General features: G+C 37.6%; 1 protein-coding gene across 1 annotated transcript in view; it reads left to right on the forward strand.

Annotated features, from left to right (window-relative positions):
• LOC122790632 (sodium-dependent phosphate transport protein 2C-like) overlaps positions 1-19,354 on the forward strand; it is a 246,201-nt gene that overhangs the window by 174,921 nt on the left and 51,926 nt on the right. Inside the window, exon 10 of the mRNA XM_044058156.1 lies at positions 8,564-8,681. Within this exon, the coding sequence (XP_043914091.1) occupies positions 8,564-8,681 (118 nt within the window). The remainder of the gene's footprint in view (positions 1-8,563; positions 8,682-19,354) is intronic.

Raw genomic sequence — 19,354 nt, forward strand, 5'->3', positions numbered from 1 at the left:
ATATCCCTCCCAAGGTCTTAAATGCTTCTGCAAGCCAGGAATGACTTAATTCATGTAGCTGTCTCTCATCAGCTTCATGGGTATGGCACAGTCAAGGTCCCATAACACCACATCTTCTGGCCAGCATACTAAAGCTTGTGTGCCCTACTTTTGTAGGGTACATCCGACATATGCCACAAATGTGAGATTGCTAGGGGGTACTTAAGGAATATGAGTGCAAAACTCCTCAGGACATTCTTGTCACAAACCTGAACAGTAAAACTTTACTTTTGCTTTGGTCTGTCAGTGGTAATGCATATGATAGTATAATTTGCAAGTGGGCAGATAACTACCTCTGTTGGGAAACTTCCTATTTCCTTATTTTTTGACAAAAATTATGTTTCATGTCAAATAGGAGGCATAAATGTGACTCTGGGAGGCAGACACCTTATACAGATAGCCATACTAAATGTTTGTTCTGCTTAGGACATAGTCATAACCATAAAGAGTTTTCTAATTTTCAATCTTTTGTACCTAAAACAGGAGTCACTTATCTTCCCACAAAATATATCTTGAAAACCAGAGACTTTAAGAGCTCCCTTTAGGGTGGGGTGGCATGAATCTTTCCAGTCGGGTGTCTCTCAGTAGCTGAAAAAGAAACTCAAAAAGTCAAACCCAAAACTTCTTTAGTCCAGTCAGACCCAGATGTCTCTGTCATGGTGCTTGATGAACCCACAGATTGCCAGTTGTTTTTCTTCTGCTCTTTCCTATCTCAACCTCAGTGGGGGCTGATAAGGCACAACACCTTGGCATGTCCTGCTTAGCTGATCAGATGGCTGGTTTGGCCACAGAGGTGGAACCATGGCTTGCATCTCTGGGACCCAAGGGCATACCTCAAATTTTAGTTTGAGAAGAAGTTCCAGGTACCTTGATTGAGGTATTTCAGGAGTTAGCTCCTCCCTGCTATGTTATTAAGAAAAAAAGCAGAGGACAAAACATATTTTGTCTTGTACTCCTTCATATATTAGGGACCATCAGAAGAGGAAGATTCAGAATCTTAGGTGGATTCATTAGCTTATTCCTCTCAATGTATTCACCAATTGGATTTGAATTAGAAGAGGAAGCTACTATGTCAGTAAACTCCTCTTTAAGGGAACTTTCTGAATGCGCACTGTGTCAAAAATGATACACACTTCCAGTGGGAAGGAAGGCAGGTCTTTGACATGCAGAAAAAGGTAGTATGAATTGTTATATATGGGAATCCCCAAACCTTCTGCTACACCCCTGGTATTAGAAGCTTTGCAGGATACTTTTATCACAGCTTTTTATAAACCTTGAATCTCAATCTAAGAAACCTGTCAAGTTTTACAAGGATCTTGACACACAAATTTATTTATAAAAATCTTTCTTCAGACCATGCATTGATTTCTGTGGAATCTGACAAACCCAGTAATTTACTTCCATCTGCTAATGCCCTACTAATGATAAAGACAGTATTGTTATGGGTAGGTTCATAAAGAAGGTATACACCTCAGCTGCACTTTCTTTCTGAGACATAAACTCTTTTGTTAATTATGGGAGATAAGAATAAACTTCTGAATGACATACTTAGTCAGATAATAAAAAATCCTTATTATATTTGCTCAAAATCCAGCTCCCCAAGTAGCCAGGTACTGTAGCAAATGCAGTTATGATGCTGATGGTGCATCTTCCAGAGGTGCAGCTACAGGGTCTGTCTTAAGGAGATACTCTTGGATGAGGTTACAATTCTTACTTGAAGATATCATATCAAAATTACTTTTGGACTGTTGGTATTGGGTGATCCCATGTGATGTAAACTTCATCATTTTCTATGATTCTCTGCGCCTCATGTTTCCACTGTTTTTCAGCCACTTCGATACCATAATGTTTGCACAATCTCCAGTGTAACAATCTCGTCACATTATTATGCCTTTCAGTATACAGTCCATCTACCATTAGAGAGTCGCAACCAACAATAAGCTTAATGGATTAATGGCAAGGCAAAATAGCAATGGTGACAGGGAGTCACCCTGGAATATCCCCCTTTGGATTTTTATCCCTGGGATAAGAATCTGTCCTTTATCATGGCTTAAATGCAAAGTGGTCTCCCACTGTTTCATGGTTACTGTAATTAAATCAATCAGTGTAGGATGTACCTTATACATTTTTAAGCACTTTTTTATCCATGAATGTGGGATACTATCAAATGCTTTTTTATAGTTAATCCATGCCATACTTAAATTATTCCCTTTCTTACAGTTCTCCACTATAACTTTATTTAACAGCAAATGATCCTTTGTTCCATATGACTTTCTTTTATTGCCTTTTTGTTTTACTGCCATAATTGAGTTTTCTTCTAAATGGCTATAAACTTTGTCAGTGTCACTCCTCGTGTATAGTTTATACGTCGTTGGAATACAAGTTATTATCTATAATTTTTAGGGTAGCTTACAGGTTCACTCTTAAGTAAGAACATTGTTTTTCCTGTTGTTAACCAATGTGGTATCTGTTCGGGATGTGCATATAAATACTTCTTATTCATTGCTAGATCCTCGTGTAAAGATGTTAATACTTTAAGCCAAAAGTTAGGTACTGCATCTGAGCCTGGGGATTTCCAATTAGAGGCTTTTCTCAACTTTGTTTCAATCTCTCTGGCTGTTATTTCATCCCATTTCATATCCTGTACCTTTAAACTTCTTATTCTTTCTTTTACTTCTTCTATCCATTTAGCATCTTTGTTGTGTTCTACAGTATCTTCATAGATACTTCTTCAAAATGTATCTACTTCCTCTTTTTTCGGTGGTCTATCAATTCCTTTTACCTTATTTCCCAATTCTCTACAAAACTTTTTTGGGTCATCAGTAAATTGCTTATTTTGTGCTTTTCCCTTATATTTATCTTTGTATCTTCTGAGTCTTTCTGCCTGTTTTGAAATTTTTAGTTTGTTATCTCCAATAGTGCATAATAGATCCTGGCCTGTTCTAATACTGTACATTGCTTTTATATTTTGTATTTCTGTGATGGATCATCCAGATATTACTGAATCCAGGAGTGCACTTTCTGGTTCCCTTTCCTAGCTAGGAAGTTGCCAAAAATGTTTCATGTCAGGCAAGGGGACCATGTACAATGAACTTAAAAGTCCAAGGAGTATGGTTAGGATAAGATAAAAAAATTGCACATAAATGTCAAGGAAACGAAAGCCCTGATTCTGCTCTTCGTTCTCTACATCTTTCAGTCTATAAATTGCCTCTGTTCTCCAGGACCCCCCCCCCCCGAATCCTTACAGATAAGACTACTGTAATATTGTACGTCAACAAATGAGGAGGGACAAGATCTTAATATCTCTGCAGACTTGCTATGACAGCCTGGGAGAGAGCATTTTATTTAAGACAATCTCTAACTTTAGGTGGTCTACATACCCTCAAAAATGAATACTATGGTGAATTACCAGAGCAGATCCAAGACAGACTCTCATAGGTTCATAGGTTCATATGTTCATACTAGGCTATCTGCCCTGGGGCAATTATAAGCCTAGCCCAATTCTGTATGGCTTACGCCACCCCATGATTTGAGTATACTGTGCCCTTTTTAAGGTTTAGTTTACTGTGCCTCTGTCTAATATAGGTTCATAGGTTCATACTAGGCTATCTGCTATCCATGAGTGGATGTTAAAAGTGTGGTCTTTCTTCAAACTGTCCATTAGTGGGGAACATCTCAAAGAGATTTCTTCGTCTCCTTTATGAGCAAACAGCTCAAACTGTTTGTTCCACAGCTCCATGTCCAGATGTTTGGAAGATGGACACTATGTCATTTTCATGGAATGGGAAATTCCTCTATGCCTTTCTACCCTTGATTCCTGCTCAAAAAGTGCAACCTGAAGATGTTTGTGGTGACCCCCTTTTGACCTAGACAGCATTGTTTCTCCCTTCCCTTCCACCTGGCCAAGAGATAGCATCACAAGTTACTCCACAGGAATAACTTGTCACACAATAGAAGAACTTTCTCATTCATCCATACTTACAAATACTGAACCTGACTCTTTGAGTGATGGGACTTGGATACCATTTAGGCATATGTTTCTGAGGCCATGTTACAGGTATTACAGAAGGCTACAAAACCTGCTACAAGAAATGTTTCTAAATGGAAATATTTTTATTTGGTGCCAAAAGAAAAAATAAGACCCTTACCATATGGGTATCCCTACTATCCTTTTCTTATCTATGTGAGTTGCTCAATTCAGGGCTGGCATATTTTAACATCAAGGCACATTTGTCAACCATATCCACCTGTCCACCATTAAATTCACGTTTTGAGGTTAAGTAGTTTTTAAAAGTGCCCTACATATCAGGCCACCAAGAAAATGTATACTTGCTCCTTATGACATGAATTATGTCTTGGAGAAGTTGACTCTCCTTCCTTTAGAACCTGCCCCTTATTCCTGTCAAAAACTTTGTACTTGGAAAACAGCTTTACCAGTAGCTGTTACAGTTCAAAAGTGTTCCCCTTATGGCATCCCTGCCTTTTCTAGTATTCCACAAGAACAGGGTAACAGCAAAACCACTAGCTGCAAAATGGATCCAAAGATAGGCACTGCTGTTGAAGGTTGATACCACAAATGTATTTTAAGCTTATGTAATGCACAATACAGCTTTTTGTCTAAATACAACATACTTCATCAGAATCTAAAATACACAAGTCAAGTGCTGCTTTTAAATAAGTCTCCCCTAGTGTAAAAAGCCTACAACCAGGACTTAAAGGTATCTCACACTGGTATAAAGTTTAAAATCAGTAATAAACATGTAAAATTCAACTTTATTAAAATAACTTTTAGTCTTGTCATTGGCCAGGAACCAAATCCACGTCTCTTGCATAGCAGACAAGAATTTTACCATTAAACCACATTTCTTTTACATAAAATACAACATAAAAATATACATAATTTCTAAAAATACACCAAGGGAAAAAAAGTACCATGAACAAATGCTAATATGTATTAGTTCTTGTTTATAACACTGGAACAAGAGGCACATTGTCATTAATTCCTGGATAATGTGTGGCAACCAAATGATCTTTCCATGCCCCCCCCCTTGGGTTTCTTGTCACATTCTGTAATATACAAAAGAAAAACCCTTTATAGTTACAACATTTAATGGAGTGTCTATATAAAGCACTGTTAATATTTTTAGCTGCCCGTAGTACATGCCCAGCTTTTTATGGCAGGAAGACCGAGATATGTCTTAAAAGACAAATGTATGAGCATGGGTATGAAATAGGAGCTAAAAACATTAACAGCACTTTATGTAATCACTCCATTAAATGTTGTAACTATAAAGGGTTTTTCTTTTGTATATTAGAGAATGTGACAAGAAACCCAAGGGAGAGGGGCATGGAAAGATCATTTGGAGGCAAGGGAGTTATGGTGGCAAGTAAAGCTGGATCCCACACATTATCGAGGAATAAATGACAACTTGTCCCTTGTTTCAGTGTTAAAAGCTAATAAATATTAGCCTTTGTTCTTGTTACTATTTGTCCTTTGGTGTTTTTTAGAACTTATATATATATATATATATATATATATATATATATATATGGTTCCACTTCATATCATCGAAATATCATTTCAGCGAATTGCAAAACATCGAGACCAAATCGCTGAAAACTCAAATTGTCGAAAACTCATAACATCAAATCTCAAATCATTGAAAACTATAAAGCAACTAGAAATAACATTCCACAGACTTTTTACTACGTTGATGCAGGGGGGCAAGCCCCCCTGCACCCCCCATGTGGGGGGCTCCACCACCCACACCCCCTGTAAATAAATATATCAACTCCAAGGTCGCACTACAGTGGGGGAAATGGTAATTTCCTAACCCCACTGTAGTGCAACCTTGGAGTTGGTATATTTAATTATGGGAGGTGGGGGGGGGCAGACCCCCAACATGAGGGGGTGCAGGGGGGCTTGCCCCCCTGCATAAACATAGTAAACAGTGTCTGAGGTATTATTTCTAGTTGCTTTATAGTTTTCAATTATTTGAGATTCGATGTTATGAGTTTTCGACGATTTGGTCTCGATGTTTTGCAATTCGATTAAATGATATTTTGATGATATGAAGTGGAACCATATATATATATATATATATATATATATATATATATATAAATAATATATATATATATATATATATATATATATATATATATATATATATATATATATAGATATATATATAAAATATTGTGCTTTACTTTAAAAAAATGTGGTTCAGTGGTAGAATGTTTGGTTCCTGGCCAATGACAAGACAAAAGGTTATTTAAATAAAGTTGAATAGTATATGTTTATTACTGATTTTAAACATTTTTACCAGTGTGAGATACCTTTAAGACCTGACTGCAGACTTTTTACATGAGGGGGAGATTTACTTAAAAGCAGCACTTGATTTGTGTATTTTAGATTCGGATGCAGTCCGTTGTATGCAGACAAAAAGCTGTATTGTGCATTAAATAAGCTTAAAATAAATTTGTATCAACCTTCAACAGCAGTGCCTATCTTTAGATCCATTTTGCAGCTAGTGGTTTTCTTGTTATTTCTTTGGATTATCTAGCTGGTTCTCCAAATTGTTGCATCAGTTTGCAAGAACCGGGTAACCCCTAGGACTAAATGTTTTTTCATCCTAAGGTTGTCAATGAAATTGACAGTCGGACATATGCCCTCACACTTGCATGACCTAGACTTCAGCTCACTACTGGAGAACAAGCCATCTCTGGGATAACACTCACAACTTGGAATAAACTACCTCTAGATATTGCAAAACAAGAGTCAGTTAAGTCATTCAAAATAAATCAGAAGCAGCACCTGATGAATTAAACTAAATGCAACTGCTTTGACACTGGTTAATTCTAAGACTTAAACTGTATACTCCTGTATGGTAACTGCAAGAAAGTGCATTTAGTAAATGTGGATACAAGTTTCATATGTGTTCATGTTATTAATACTCTTTACGATATTTAATAACTTTACAATTTAGTTAATAATGTAACCAATGTGATTGATATGTCTTCTCAGCTCTTGTAGTTAAGTGTACTTTGTATGCAGGTTGTGGCTGAAAAGGCTCACTAGACCAGTTCACTTACCTGGTTATCAACTTATAAAATAAAAATAAATAGCACAAATTTTCTCTAAACCAGTCAATAAATTTGCTGACTTTCTTTCCCAATCCTCAAAATAATGGTGAAAGGGTTTTACATTATTTAGATATTCAAAGACAGCTAATGTTTTATCTTGACAAGACTAAAACCATTAGAAAAACTGACTTTTTTGTTACCTTTTATGATAAGAGGTTTGGTGGCGCTGCCTTGAAGCAAACCATTTCTAGATGAATTTTCATAGCTATTTCATTTTGCTATTCTTTCTATGGGAAATCCCTTCCAGGGCAGGTCAAAGTTCAACCCTTCAGAGCAGTAGTATCTTCAGTGGCTTTTTCAATGCTTGGGATACTAGGTCCATTGTAGGAACAACTGCTTTGACTTCCATTCACTTTTCTTCTAAGCACTATAAAACTGATGCTTTCTGCAGACCCATGAGTAGTTTTGACTGATGTATCCTACAAGGAATTCTGGATTCCAGTTTCACTGCTTTTTTCCTCTTTCCAGATGTTCTAAAAAGCTTTGGGAATCTTCCCATATGTAATGAATACTGCAACAGTGACCAATGGAGGACATAATATAGTTGTGTAAGAACTGACTGTAACAGATGTCCAATTAGATCACTGTTGCAGTATGAATACCCTCCATCCATGTCACTTTCTATTTTATATATGAGGATTTTTGTGGCTGTATGTCCATTATGTACTGGTTCACAATTTTGTGTTTGGGGTGTACATCAGATATATGGCATGAGAGGAAGGCTCCCAGGTTTTGGTATATTGGCTGGATGTATGGTATCCTTGCCGGTATATTTACCATATGTAATGACTACTGCAACAGTGATCTAATCTGACATCTACTGATATGATAAGTTCTTACACAACTGTACCATCTTAGCTCATCCTACATTTTTTATACATTTATGAATTGTTCTGCCATGTTATTTACCCAAATTTGCATTCATCACTACCCTAATATTGCTCACTTTTGTCTCATTATATGGTCATTTGCATACCATGATGGCAGTGGTAATTCACAGCCTTGAACAACTCATCTCTGAGTCAGCTCCAGTCTTCGCACTGTGTTTCATCATACAGTTTGCCTTAAACATCATTCTGTTAGTTTCTGAATCCCAGCTGTATGTATGTTCAAATGTGGATATGTGTGTATGTGTGTGTGTGTGTGTGTGTGTGTGTGTGTGTGTGTGTATCTGACATTGTATGATCTTAAAGAAAAAGCCAAGCCCTAACTATTCAGCATGATTATTTAGCTGGTTTACTTGGCCATTGATAGTTAATGGTTAAGTAGTGTTACAGGCATAATTTAAACAGAATCAAAGTTCTTCTTTCTTCTTATTCTAGTCCTCTGTCAGGCCTTTGAGTTCTAAATGTGTACTGACAGTTACCATGTTTGGCAGGTGTGGAAGAATGTCACTATTCTCAACGTGACCGAGTGTGACACATATCAGTGCTTTCACAATGGGAATGAGTCAGTGATTCTGAAGAACATTACTGAGAAAGAGAACTTGGAAATGTGTAAGTTGAACAAACTTTACTGCTTCTATTATTGATCTGTCATTTACACTGGCTCAGGGCTGTTATTATAATTATTGTCATTGTATTCGTCAACTAATACTATTGCTCTTACACTTGGCACTGCTATGAGTATCTACAAAGGTATAAAGTCAAAGCTCCTGTTATTTTGCAAAGAAATGTTGTATGTTTTGTACTGAATTATAGCTGTTGTGGTAGGATTTTATTTTTCTGCATTTGAATTTGTACAGTTCAGTTTACTAAATATACTTTTTCAATTTGTTCCATTAACATTACTGAAACACAGAAAACATAGCAATATTTTAATTGGTGAATAAAGATCAGGCTAAGACTTGACAACTAGCTAGAAAATAAAAATGCTAAAACTTGTGCTGGTTGGGATAACTAGATATAATATCAGGGTTTTGGGGTAACCCTCCAGTGTATTGGTGTGCTTTAAGAGTTTCTGATGTTTTAAATGAGACCAGAAAATATTAATATAGATTTCCAAGGTGCAACTATTTTACAACTCAAGCACAAGTCAGATATTCAGTGCAGATATTGAGGTGGAAGTTGTAACTAGAAAACTGTGAGTACAGCTGAGATGTCACTCAAATTGTTATTTATCAATAAGTTTGTATGTTAGTCATATCTAAAAAGTGAAATGAAGTTTTTTTCTCTCTTTTTGTTAACTATTTCAGCTTTACATTTATATTTGCAGCATTGTTTATTGCTGCAAGATAGTGGAAAGTTTCTAGAGGTCAGAGAAGTTACCATGCCCTGTTGCACTGAATCAAAAGAGATCTGATAAGTTGTGGCAGCCAAAGCTGGTATGAGTGGTTTACTCTAAAGCTTTTTTTTAGTGGATAGCCTTAATACCTGTACTATGAAGACAAGTATTCATCAGTCATACAAAAAGTCAGAAATGCTTCATTCTATTGACATTGTTAAATTTATGTGAATGTTGCATGGTGATCACTTATACAGCCATCTAAGTCAGCTGCTGTTTTGGAGTCCTTGGATCTGAGAGCCTCAACAGTTGAACCATTGGATCCAAATGTCCTGGTATCTTTGACTCTGATGACTTCCTTTACACGATCAGCTCCAACTCTGTTGGAGCATGATATCTCTTGGAGCTGAAGTATCGGCACTGGATCTGTTGGGTTGACATTCACGTTTGGCCCTCTGGTCTTCTTTATGCTTACCCTCCCGTATCCCTAATACCCAGCATGCTTTGTTTTTCAGTTGCATTGTCTGTTTGCATGGGCCTGTACATTATTTAAGCTAAATAATATTGATCTTTGGTGTCAGGAGTACATGGATTGAGGTTTGACACACAGTATGAATTACCGTCACTGTTAATTAATAGATTGCCTTTTGACATAAATATAAGTTTTTTTACTGTGTCATCAAGTAGTATATTTGTACAATTGGGTGAAACATACAGGGTGGCTAGTTTTAGGATTTTGTCAGGCGCTGTAGGTATGGATATTTTAATAGCTTATTTGCTCTTTATATTTGGAATTCACAGTGGATGGAGTGAGCTGCCAAGTGATTTTTTCTTGTTTTTGCAACAAATGGCGGCCATACCAAATTCTTTATAGACGCCACCTTTCAATGAATGGTGAACCCATTTGGGTCAATTTATATGTATAGTCGTGTGTGGTTTTTAGTCAGGTTTTGGTTTAGGTGAGGACACATTGCTTAGAATGGGCTATTGTGGCATGTAGTTATTTTAATTTGTTTTGAATGCTTCTCTCATTTAAGTCCATAATTTTGGAGCCTGCATTGTTCAAGTATACAGGATCCTACAGGCTGCATAGGCAAAAGTTTTGTAGGGGAGGCCAAGTATCTAGGTGGTGTGGTTGAGAAGAAGGGAAATCTGAATGAGGAGGTCAGCGTTAGAATTAGCATTGCTGACATCAACTAGCATAGAGGATCAGAAGTAGCATGTCAGAGACTAACTACCCAGTTGTGCTTGTTTAAATTTTCACTTGCTCATAGGTCATTTCATTGTAGTATAAACACTGTGAGATCACTGTTTTTGCAAGAATACCGTGAAGTCTGTTGGGAAGTTTCTCCTCTTCTTACTTTTGTGTGACCCCAAAATTAGCACACACACACACACACATATATATATATATATATATATATATATATGTATATATATATATATATATATATATATATATATATATATATATATGTATGTGTGTGTGTGTGTGTGTGTGTGTATGGGCTAAAATCCCACTTACCTGACTTTCAAAACACTGAGACAAAAAACCCAAAACTCCACAAGCCCGACCACTCGGAACACCAACAGATCACTACGGCTAAGTAACCACCTGGCCAGCATGTTGACCTTTGCCCCTTACTTCCATGTTACTGCAATCTCAGAGCTGGTATATTTGTTGGGGAGGGCAAAGCCCCCCACATGGATGGGTTTTCTTTGCTTCGGTGTTAGTGTGCTTACAGGGGTGGGTAAGCAGTTACTTACGTGTAGTGATCTGTTGGTGTTCTGAGCAGTCAGCCTTGTGGAGTTTCGGGTTTTTCGTCTCAATGTGTTTCGAAAGTTATTAGCAGCTTAGGTGAGGCTGGGATACCAGTTTGTAACCCTTTGGTTTGAGATGTGTCATAGATGAATATTTTGCCATTCAGAATAATTTTGTTGAACTAGGGTATATAAGGTTGTATGATGTCTTTTTAGATAAAAAAGAGGAATGAAATTTGATTTTAAAATGTCGTATGTACAAAGAGGATTTTTGGTGTGTTGCCATAACAGTATACATGAATGTGTTGAGCATAATATTAAACTATAAAAAGTGTCAAAATTACTTTTTTTCTAGTAAAATTATTTCAGACATTACAACTGACAGAATAAATTTCTGTATTTCAGATCAAAAACATGCTTGTATTCTAAAAGGCATGAGTATAGCAACTGTATGTTGCAAGCTGAATAAAGCCCATAGTACTGCTTTGTTATGAAACAACAAATATGGTAAAACACTGCTTGTCTAAAAAAAAAAGCAGTTGGAATTGTGTTGTTACATGTTCTGTAACAAATACGTCCTTGTTTGTGTACTGCCCAAATGAGGTCATAAAGAAGTATAAAATATAAAAAGTGCTAAAATGTAACAAGTGTTAACAGGCTCTAAATAATAATTGCATATCTTTACTGTCATTCAAAAATGTAAATGATAATTAAAAACATTTTCTAAAATACTGCTTCATGTAGAACAGTCTGTAGCTGTCTATGTTAATTAGTCTAGTTATAAATTAAGTTTAATCATGTTAGACTTCACTTTGTGCTGCCATTCTTTTGTAAGCAATAAATGTTTTGCTGTACACTACTCTGTGACTCGATAAATTTGTTTAAAAAAAAGTAAAAAAAAAATTAGCATTGGCACACTAAGTCAGTTTATCTAAAATGTTGGGTGCAAATTGGCTTGTAAAAGCAAACCGAGTTAAATGCAAAATGTCTGTTATATGCAGTAAAATCCATAAAGGTCAAATTCTGACCTTTGTGACATAAACAAGCAATAATGCCCATCAGAGTGTGTGTGATTGTGTGAATACTGTATCAGAAACCAGGAAACAGCACTGAAACTCAAATGCTAAACACAAAAATTGCCAAAGAAGTGTCAAGAGCACACCAGACTGAAGTTTATTAATCCACAAGTAAAACACATTTAGTCCTTTCATCACTGGTAAATGGGACTTCTTTAGAATAAGTAAAAAAACTCAGAACATTCCTTTTTTACATAAAACGCCTCCACTATATTTGATTGACAAGAACCATCAGCAGAAAAAAGTAATGCCCAGTGCTGTGCGTTTTCCTTTATAGCATCACAGTCCAATTGAAGTAACAAGCAATCATTGTATATTGAACATTCTGCAGTTAAAGTCAAACCACAATTTGTACTCATAAGTACATAGAAAATAAATAATATAACCATAAAAATATATGTAAATACATAAAATTCTGTGTATATGTAAATATATTATATTAAAAAACATTTGTTGCACTTCCCATAGAATATAGACTGGGAGCATTACTCAAATGCTATGGAACAACTAGTCACCACTCCCACAAGAGGGGAAAACATACTAGACCTGATCATTACCAACATGGGGACTCTATGCTCCATACCAGAAGTATATCCCTCATTGGTAAGATCAGACCATAAATTAATTTCACTGGATATCCACATCCCGACCCCACCCCCAGCCCAGAAAACCACAGTGAAAAACTTCTCAAAAGCGACCTTCACACTTCTCAAAACTGAAGTGGAATCCTTCAAGGCCCCAGGGCCAGTGGAAACTATGGCCCAAACTGCAGAATCCTATATAAACGCATTCTATGGACATCTCCAGGAATGCATGGATCATGCTATCCCAAACAAAATCAAGACCCAATCATCCAAAAGCAGGCGTGCAGTCTGGTGGACCCCAGCCATAAATAAACTGTACAACAGAAGGAGGAAGCTACTACATGATGGAGCAAAATCCCTAAAAGGGAAGGCATCTCTGATCAGTACTAGCAAAAAATTACGATCCCTCATAAAATCCTCCAAGGCCAGCTTCAAGAGAATAATTGCACAGGACACTAAAGACAATCATAAGGCATTTTTCAGTTATGTTAGGAACCTGGGATGCATCTCCCAGACTTATTCTGAGTTGATTCTAAACGACAAAAAATACACTGAACCCACAGATATCACCAATATCCTGGCAGACAGGTTCAGTGCAAACTTCTCCCCCCCTGCCCCCCAAAAGAGCAAGTATCTATCCCGGCAGAATGCAGCCTCCCAAACATCTCTGATGCTCAGGTGAAGGCCGCCCTCTCCAAAGCAAAAAAACACTGCTTCCATGGGACCAGATGGCGTCCTGGGTTGCGTCCTACATGAACTCCAAGAAGAACTAATCCCTCAAGTAAAACTGCTGTACAATCTCAGCCTCACTACAGGATATGTGCCCAAAGAATGGCATACAGCAACAGTGGTCCCACTCCACAAATGTGGCGCCTCTGTGGATCCTGGAAACTATCGCCCCCATAAGCCTGACTAGCCTAGTCTGCAAGGCTATGGAGAGGATCATAATGGAACTCATAAACAAAGACATTGGGGACCTACAGACACTAGATCCTACCCAATATGGCTTCGTCAAGGGCAGATCCTGCCTTTTGAACCTGGTCGACTTCTTCAAAACAGTCACCAAGGCCATAGATGAAGGGAAGGTAGTCCACACAGCCTATCTGGACCTCACAAAGGCATTTGACACAATACCCCACTCGGGCATCATAGATAAGCTATCCAGCCTAAATATAAACCCCTATGTCACAAGATGGGACGCAAACTGGCTCAAAAACAGAACCCACAGAGTCAGAGTTGCTGGAGCCATGTCAGACTTGAAATCGGTCACAAGTGGCATCCCACAAGGTTCTGTCCTGGGACCTCTCTTGTTCGGTATTTACTTTTCTGAGGTACAGTCCAACGTGGGAGGACTATGGCTCACCAAGTTCGCAGATGACTGCAAACTGGGCGCCATAATTAACTCTCCAGCTGACACAAACATCCTTCAAAAAGGTCTCGCAGAGACGGATAACTGGTGCCAGAGCCATGGTCTAAAGCTAAATGCCAAAAAGTGTATAGTCATACCCTTTGGCAAAAACAATGTGCCCACAAATTACCACATAGGTGGTAACCCATTAAGTACAGAGAAAGTAATTAGGGATCTGGGGACCCAAGTTGATAGCAATCTCTCCTTTGACAACCACATTGCCAAAGTGGTTAGAAAGACCTTCTACATAGCCCACCTCATCATGAAAGGATTCACATCTAGATCAAGAGAGGTAATCGTGCCCCTTTATTCATCCCTCATCAGGCCCATCATAGAATACAATGCCCCCTTTGGGATGTACCTTACCCGACACCTGCAGCAATTAGAAAGACCCCAAAAGTACCTCACCAGGAGGATCAAGGGACTCAAACAGATGCCATATGCTGCTCGGTTAAAAAAACTCCAGCTCTACTCAGTTGCATACCATCTATTTCGAGGTGATCTATGCCTGACATATAAAGCTATGTCCAACCCAGAATTAATGGACATGCTCCACCTCAGTAAATCTAAATCCCTTAGAGCCACACGCTCGAGGGACTTGAACCTCAGCACAGAAATAAATAGAACATGCTGGATGGACAGATTCATAACCCAGAGGCTCCCTTCGCTCTGGAATAGAATTCCAATTCATGTTAGGCAGAGCACCTCATTGACTCTCTTCAAGAAGAATCTTGATGAGTGGATGGGGGATCATAGGTTTGTCCCGGAGATTACTTCCGTGTCACTATTAGACAGAGGCACAGTAAACTAAACTTTAAAAAGGGCACAGTATACTCAAATCAAGGGGTGGCGTAAGCCAAACATAATCGGGCTAGGCTTATAAATGCCCCAGGGCAGATAGCCTAGTATGAACCTATGAACCTATGAACCATAGAAATATTGTCAGCTTGTTTGTCCACCTAATATAATATAATTCCTACAATATTAAAGAGTATAAATATTCTTGTTTTTTGGATGTTAAAAGCAATTACTCCATCCAAAATACTATATCACATTAAAATCAAAATCAAGGAGCTGCCTTCCACCTTAATATGCAACTGACAGACACCATTTCATTCAACCCATAGGGACCTGTAGCATTTGTCCTAAGCACTTTAGTTCTTTGTCCTGTAATAAATCTTGCCAAGGACCTCTCTTTCATCCAGTTTCACATGGTCCACTATATAAAACTTAAAAGTGTGGCCACTGTTTTCACTAATGCATCTGTATAAAGCATTATAGGTTCATAGGTTCATAGGTGTGTACTAGGCTAATTGCCCCAGGGCCTTTACAAGCCTAACCATAGGATTACCCCTTGTGATATCATAAAGGTGTTGATATACCCTTGTTTAAAAGGTTTTCTCAGTTTTACCTATATAAAAACTAACACATCCAGTGCACTGGACCATGTATACCACTCATTTTCTTAAACAGTGGTATTTGTGTCTGATGTGAACTTCTTTGCACCGCTCAATAAAAAAGGTACTACCCTCTAACATATAGTAGCGTTGGTTGCAGTGTCCATACACCCTCATACCTGGAGAGGTACAAATTGCAAGGTCTTTCCAAAAGATTTTTTATATTGATCTCCTCCTAAGAAATAATTCTGTTTTTTTTTCCCCAACCAATCCTGTAATGGTTTATCAATAGAAAAAATGCCCCAATTCCTATGTATTGCTCTATTAATGGCTGGAAAATGTTCATTATATGTAAGAAACAAAGCTCTACCTACACTTACCTCATCATCTAGTTGGTCCCTTTTCTTTATTAAACACTTCCAAAGCTACATTTTTAATAAATATTGTGTAGTACCCAATTTTTTCCAAGCATGTTTATTAATATTTCACTCTCTTTGGTAAAAGGACAACTTGTCTGTTTAGCCAGGGTGATATCTGATGATGATGTCTTTTTCAGAGTCCTTTTTTGAAAAAGGGGCTGCCAACTAATAGTGTATTAGAGTAAGTGAGTTTTCTGAAAATAGATTACTCAGATCCCTTCAACTCCTTGTTTTTAGTAAGCTTAACATCCAAATCTACTGAAAAATTCCATTAGTCTTTACTCAGTATCATTCCAAAAAATGATATCATCATCCAAAAACCTGCCATAAAAGGCTCAATATGCCCTATAGGGGGAATTCAAAACATATTCCTGTTCCCAAAAGGCTACCACCAGAATGGCAAAGTCAGGGGCACATGCTACCCTCATATCCACTCTTGTCCTTTGACGGAAAACCTGACCATCAAAAAATATAAAGTTATTCATCAGTATAACCCCCATCACGTCTTTGAGTACCAAAATTTCTGCATGATTCATGGCTATTTTAACTAAATATTCATAGAACCACTGAAGGAGAAGCCAGTGTGAGATAACATTAATATCAATTGTCACAAAAACTATTTATTCATTATATAATGACTGAGTAATCTAGTTAAAAAATACCATGAGTCCTTTAAAAAATGGCCTAAGTTCTTCATCTCCTCTTTTATTTTCAAATCAATAAACTTAGCTAAATAACTGAACTAGGAAGATTTAGCTATGGGCCTTAATGGTGGATCATGCAGATCTTTATGTATTTTTGGAATTCCGAAAATGATGGGTGTCCTACGTGTTTCCATTATCAAAAAATCATATCTTGTTGAAAAATTTCTCCCTGTGTCAAAAAATCATATAACATAGCATCTATCCTATGAATCTAATTCATGAAACCAGATAAGGGGGGGGGGTGGTTGTGATGAATTACAATGATTATTCTGACAAATTGTTAACCATTTTATACAGTGACACCTATAAAGAGATACCCGTTAATGAAAGAAACATTGCTTATCATAGGATTGATAGTCCATGCAGTTAGATTGTATTGAATGCTACCTGCTTACAGTATGTTAAACACCAGTGCTACTTTCTGCATAGCAGCTGTTCCTCTGTTTAAAGAAACCACAAGGAAAACATTCAGAAACAAATGTTTAAGAATGCAGCTGCACTGGTGAAAACCTAATCCTGCGCATGGACCGCATGGATATAACCCTGCTATGTAACTTTTTAGTGATCCTACAGTAAATTAGGGAGGTCTCCCATTTGGTAACTGCTAACTCCATGCATTTTATTGATCTTAATTTCTATAATGATTTTATGTATGTGTGTGTGTGTGTGTGTGTATGTGTGTGTGTGTGTGTGTGTGTGTGTGTGTGTGTGTGTGTGTGTGTGTGTGTGTGTGTGTGTGTATCCATATGTAATGCAGTTCTTAGTAGGATGTGACATAAAAGTGATATAAAATAGGACTGTTGTAAATATTGTAACTAGAATAATTTTTTTAAATGCATGATATAAGTGGAACTATTACTTTATGGCAGTCAGAACAGACAGATGTTCTATTAGACAAGTAAAGTTCCAGAAGGATTTTGTTAATGAAGTAAATTGTCCATTACAGTGGTATATAAGAAGGTGGGTTGTATCCTTCTCATTTAGAGAAGTTGGCCTCTGTTGAATGGGGGATACTGGGCCTAGAACCATGGTTCTGGATGAAGTGTTGTGGGAAGAATAATGGGACTAGAATAGTGGGTAAAATAGTGCAGTAAGAATGGACCTTGTGGAAGACACCTGAAAATGACCCACATATTTTCCTGCCAAGGGAATCCAGAAAGAACAGTGCTATTGAAAATCACGTATGGACTTGATATGATTGAATGTTTCTATTTTATATGTGACTAAAATGAAAAAGGTACTTTGTTTTTTTTTTCTTTTTACTTTTGTGTTTATCTGTGAAGTGTTTACATCACTGTTTTGTTTCCACCCTATGAAAATATGAAAACAATGTTTATTTTATGGACTGATGGGTCTGTGCTGGATTTCTTTATTGTACTGCAGTTGTGTGAGCAATGTCTTTCAGCCTTGTCACAATGCTTCTTTTTTACCCACAGATGTGTGACCATAGCATTAGTATATAAAAGTGTAATTGTGTTGGTGTTGAAGCCCCTGATCAAAAATGCTTATCTTTAGATGATTTGGGTATTTGGTCATGTGACCAGTGGGGGTGGCTTATTTAAGGATGGTTTGCTGTGATGTTATTTGATTCTGAAGAAGTCTTATGACAAAAGCGCTCAATCCTGATTTGTTGTATTTGTGCATTAAACTATGAAAAATTCCTTTCTTGTCTGGGTTCGTCCTTACTGTTGGCTATTTTTGTTGCAAGTCATTTTTGTGGTTACCTGGTGTGTTGTTTACCTTTAGATGTCATCCACAGTTTTGTTTATAGTTTCATAGGAAGTTACAAGGCTAGCATCCCTAGAACCTTTATAAGCCTAGCCATGTTAATCCTGGTCTTTGGTTAGATAGACATACTTTACTGATCAGCACCAACTACCCCTGTCCATGATGGACATGGGTGTCACCCCTGGGGTGAATTTCCAGTCACCCATCCATTTGTCCAGAGTGCGCTTGAATAGGGTCTTTGAGGAGCTCTGCTTCACATGAACTGGAAGTTTATTCCAGAGAAGCTGCAAGCTTTGGGAGACATACCTGTCTCTCCAGCATACTCTATCTAATGTAACTGGCAAGGCTGAGATCCCTACATCAAGTGACATTAGTGCCATTTGATTTGCAGATGTGCAGCAGTTCCATCAGGTCAGGGTCAGAGACTGCCCTGTAGGCCAGGCACAAGTTGCCACTCAGTAACCTATATGATACAGAGTATAGTGACAGGGCTTTCAGTCTGTCAGTGTAGGTCATGGTTTGGAGGCCCTACATCATCTTATTGAGAAACCTCTGTGGTCTCTCCAGTTTCTGCAGTTGTCTGGTGAGATACATGCAGAAGGGAGCATTTTACTCTATTTATGATCTGATTAAGGTTGAGTAAAGTGAAGGTTATAACATCCTTAGACCTGGACACAATGCCTTTACTTATGAGATGCGCAATGTAGAAGGCTTTCCTTACCACTGTGGATACCTGGTGGTCAAAGTTCAGATTGCTGTCGACCTGTGTTTTCAGATCTCACACCACTGGGTTTGAACTTAAAGGGGTGCTGTCAATATTGTAATGAGTGGGGAATTCTGCTTTGTCAAATGGGACAATAGTGCATGTT

The sequence above is a fragment of the Protopterus annectens genome, chromosome 16.part0 (genome assembly GCF_019279795.1).
Source record: "Protopterus annectens isolate FY-2018-M chromosome 16.part0, PAN1.0, whole genome shotgun sequence".
Taxonomy (NCBI): domain Eukaryota; kingdom Metazoa; phylum Chordata; order Ceratodontiformes; family Protopteridae; genus Protopterus; species Protopterus annectens.